Source organism: Habropoda laboriosa, unplaced genomic scaffold (assembly GCF_001263275.1).
Source record: "Habropoda laboriosa isolate 0110345459 unplaced genomic scaffold, ASM126327v1 scaffold175, whole genome shotgun sequence".
Lineage (NCBI taxonomy): Eukaryota > Metazoa > Arthropoda > Insecta > Hymenoptera > Apidae > Habropoda > Habropoda laboriosa.
The window spans coordinates 617013-620734 of record NW_017100347.1 but is presented as its reverse complement, the minus strand read 5'-3'; the positions used below and the strand labels follow the sequence as shown (position 1 = coordinate 620734).

At 30.6% G+C, this 3722-nt stretch overlaps 1 protein-coding gene across 1 annotated transcript in view; it reads right to left on the bottom strand.

Annotated features, from left to right (window-relative positions):
• Window positions 1–1487: 1487 nt before the first annotated feature.
• LOC108574624 (tetraspanin-6-like) overlaps window positions 1488–3722 on the bottom strand; it is a 4967-nt gene continuing 2732 nt past the window's right edge. The window contains exons 2-5 of the mRNA XM_017937244.1: window positions 2964–3164; window positions 2300–2470; window positions 1939–2070; window positions 1488–1692 (exon numbers count right to left, since the gene is read on the bottom strand). Of these exons, the coding sequence (XP_017792733.1) occupies window positions 1537–1692; window positions 1939–2070; window positions 2300–2470; window positions 2964–3164 (660 nt within the window). The 3' untranslated portion in view covers window positions 1488–1536. The remainder of the gene's footprint in view (window positions 1693–1938; window positions 2071–2299; window positions 2471–2963; window positions 3165–3722) is intronic.

Sequence of the window (3722 nt, the reverse complement as noted above, 5' to 3'; positions counted from 1 at the left end):
AGCTGTATAATTAAATAATAAGGTAATTAAATAGTTTAAGTCTATATAACCGTTAATTACTACGTGATTGTTCAGACTTTAATATACATTCGTATTGTTTGAAAAGTTAGAGGTTTAATTTAATACGAAAGAATTAGATAAAATGTTTATCTGAAGATCGTTCAAAGAAGAACAAAGCAATAACAATTTTCTTCATATATGTAAGTATATTCGTATATGCATCTCCATAAAATAGGCATAATTCACAATTATTACTATCAAAAAGTACGTTAACCATATAAATTTTTTTTTTAACATTGAAAGACGATATTGAAAAATTGTACACGTATAATGAGATTTATTCGAAAAGAGTTACGAGGAGAAAAGGGTAGTGCTGAAATTACAATGAAATTATGACGACAATTTGTTTTACGACACAACGTAGCAGCATTACAAGGCAAATACGTACTAAATAAATATCCATACACTTATATACGTATATATGTTAAAAGGCAAACATTGCGTCAATTTTTCAAAGTAAAGTCAGAATATAAATAATACGCGTAACTGACAAGTAAGCTAAGAACAATCGTAATCAGAAGACAATAATTATATCAAACATATAAGTAAGTACTTACTATCTGTATTATGAAATTAAAAAACTGTACACAATTTGATTTGTAAGAAAGTATAAACATAACTTAGTTATTAGCGATAACTAAGTGTGAAATAAATTATGCCTTAAGATATGAAAAAGAACGTATAAAACATATAACAAGTAAAATATAATTATATTAAAATAAAGAACAAATATTTTCTTATTTCATTTGTATTGTTATTACTTTGTCTGGAGTTCTCACAGTGAACGAAATTTTTCTGCAAAATAAAATAAACAAAAGATAAAGTCTATTTTTTCTATTCGAAATGTTTTTAGTGAATATCATGGAAATGTATCTTTAAAAAATAAACATCGTAAATATAACTTATAGTTTTGTTGTACGCCTGTTTTGTGGCTGAATGAAATGAAGAGTTTGTTTGTTTTCTTATACCATTCAACACGATACTATGTCATGCAGTTATCTTCATAACGAAACATTAAAATCATAATTTATAAATCGCATGCTCCGTTGACTTTCCTCAACTTAACTAAAAATAATAAAAAAATAGCTAATTAAATACATCGCAAAACTTGCAACCTTTATCAAATCATTGATGCGATACCATCAATTAATAGTATATAAGTAATATATAATTATTCGAAAGGAACTATTACTAAACCATGAAAAAATATTTGTTAATCTCGGTTTCATCGTTCTATAACAATGCTTTGATGTTTATATCACAATGTTAAACTTGATAAAAAGAAAAAAAAAAAAATAATGATTCTGATGCAGCGTTGATACGTAAGTTTCATTTCTTACAAGACTTTGTCGGTAATCGTGCAAACTTTCAATATTTTTAGTACGGAATGGAAATTGTATAGGAACGCGCTGTTCTTTCGAGCGGTGCAGATTTCTCTTACTGGTATGATGGATACTTTCGCGAGCGACGCAAACTCTAAGCAACCTGCTCGTACTTGACTTTGTTGATGTTGCTGGCTAAACAACACGCTAGGAAAACGCCTACGAGTGGGAGGAAAGCTACGCCGATTGCTATAGCAGCGACTAGGCCGATGTTGCCGACTATGCAATCCATCATGCGAGTGTAGCAGCCCTGCAAAAATCAAATTTTAAAGAGTACGTAAGTATACAACGTGTACAATCTGCAGACTATAACAGTGGAATCGTAGATGCTATTTGATAAACAATACATGTTTTTTAAATATATAAATATAATATCGAGAATTAAAAATGTACTTTTATGTATTTGCTAAGTGATTAATAATTATTCTCTCCCCTCAATTTAACCTTCGTTTCTTATTTATTATTTTACTTTGTGTTATTCTAATTTTTACCTTACCTGAGTATAAATGTCGTCTGTGTCGTTAGTATCACAAGTCTCTGTTGCCACTTTGCAACAAGAGAGCGGAATTGCTTTCGGAGGATACATATTCAACCAATCGGTGTAGCATCTATTACCGCAACATTGCAACTGCAAATGAAAACATATTTTATTCTCAAAGTAACATTAATTTTAATGTTGAAATTTATTTAAATGTATAAAATATAATTCACAATAAATTGCAATTATTAACTTTAATAATCATAAAATGACCAAAAATTATATACAAGTATATTATAAACAAGAAAATTATAAGAATACGTAATTATTACACTCAATTCGATAGTTCTATATTATAGTACCTAATTTGTTTACTTACAGTGTACTGTATGGTATCGATGTAAGAAGTCTTTCTGGCATCCTGTCCATAAACGGCCATAGTGTCATTCAAATTTGTATCGAATTTTTCATTTAAATTAGTACGGTAAGCATAAATCGATGCACCAACTCCAAGTTCCACTAATGCAACGACAGCTAAGAATGCACCATACTGTAAGCAGAATTTCCTTATTATTTTATGGAAAATAACTTTTTCCTTTAATATCAATGTGAAGTTTTCATACTAATTCTAAAATATGAAGTTCAAGTTTAAACCAGTTGGTGATTATCAGATTAAATCATAAAAAAAGAAAGACATCAGAAATTTTTATACACCCTATATGTCGGGCAACTATAGTTGCTCATAGCATACAGTGGTTGTTTCGAGGCGAACGAATATAGTCGATCGTAGTGTACATAGATCGTTTAATAGGGAGCGATTGTAGTCCGTAGTGAGAAAAGAGTCAAGGAAAATAAATTACACGTAAAGAGCCAATTTTTTTTTTAATTAAACAAAAATTTGCAAAAATTTTTTTCAATACGATTTAATGTTTATCAACGATGTTTTCTCAATACATTCCCGCGATTCCTCGTGAAATTACGTAAAGTTCGTTATACTACATCAATGAGCAAAATAGTAAATAACGAAGTATAACTTTGCTTACCAGGTACAAAAGAGCTGGGTGACCGCGAGTTGTGCAGCAGCATGCAAGCGTTGCTGTCAAAGTTACAATTGCGCCCAGACTTGCTATGGCTAACAAAGCTGCTCGGCTTTCGGCCTCACTGCCTTCGGAATTCATATCGACGTAATTACGAAGTTGAACTTGCATCCATATACCAATACATAACATCAATATGCCAAATATCTAAAAAAATGATTTCTGTAAATTTTACTTACATGTGCAATAAATTAAAGATAAAATTATCTAGCTTGTTCGAGTAATGCTAAAGTATATAATAGGAAACGATAGAGAGGCAACTACACTTGAAGTTGGAGAAAGAAGGGAGAAGATAGAAGAAAAATGCAACAAGTGGTTTTCAAGTCGACAAGAAGTTGGAGAGTAAAAATAGAAGGAAGGAAGAGGGACAAAGGAGAGGAATTAGAAGTGGTTAAGGACTTTACATATTTAGGAGTGATAGTACAAGGGACTGTAAGAGAAAATGTGAAAAGAACGAATGTGGTCTTAAATCAGATATGGGATATAGAATATGGGGTGAAACTACATATATGTGTGGGAAAAAAGAGCAGAAGTGAAAAGGATACAGGCAAAATACATAAAATGAATATTAAGTCTCGTCACATGTACACTTGAATATATAGTACTGGAAGAAGCAAAAAGAGAAAAATTAGAATTAGTAACAGTAGATATTAAGGGATAATAACTGAGGAACTCACGGAATATTTAAAAAGAAGGAGAGAGTGT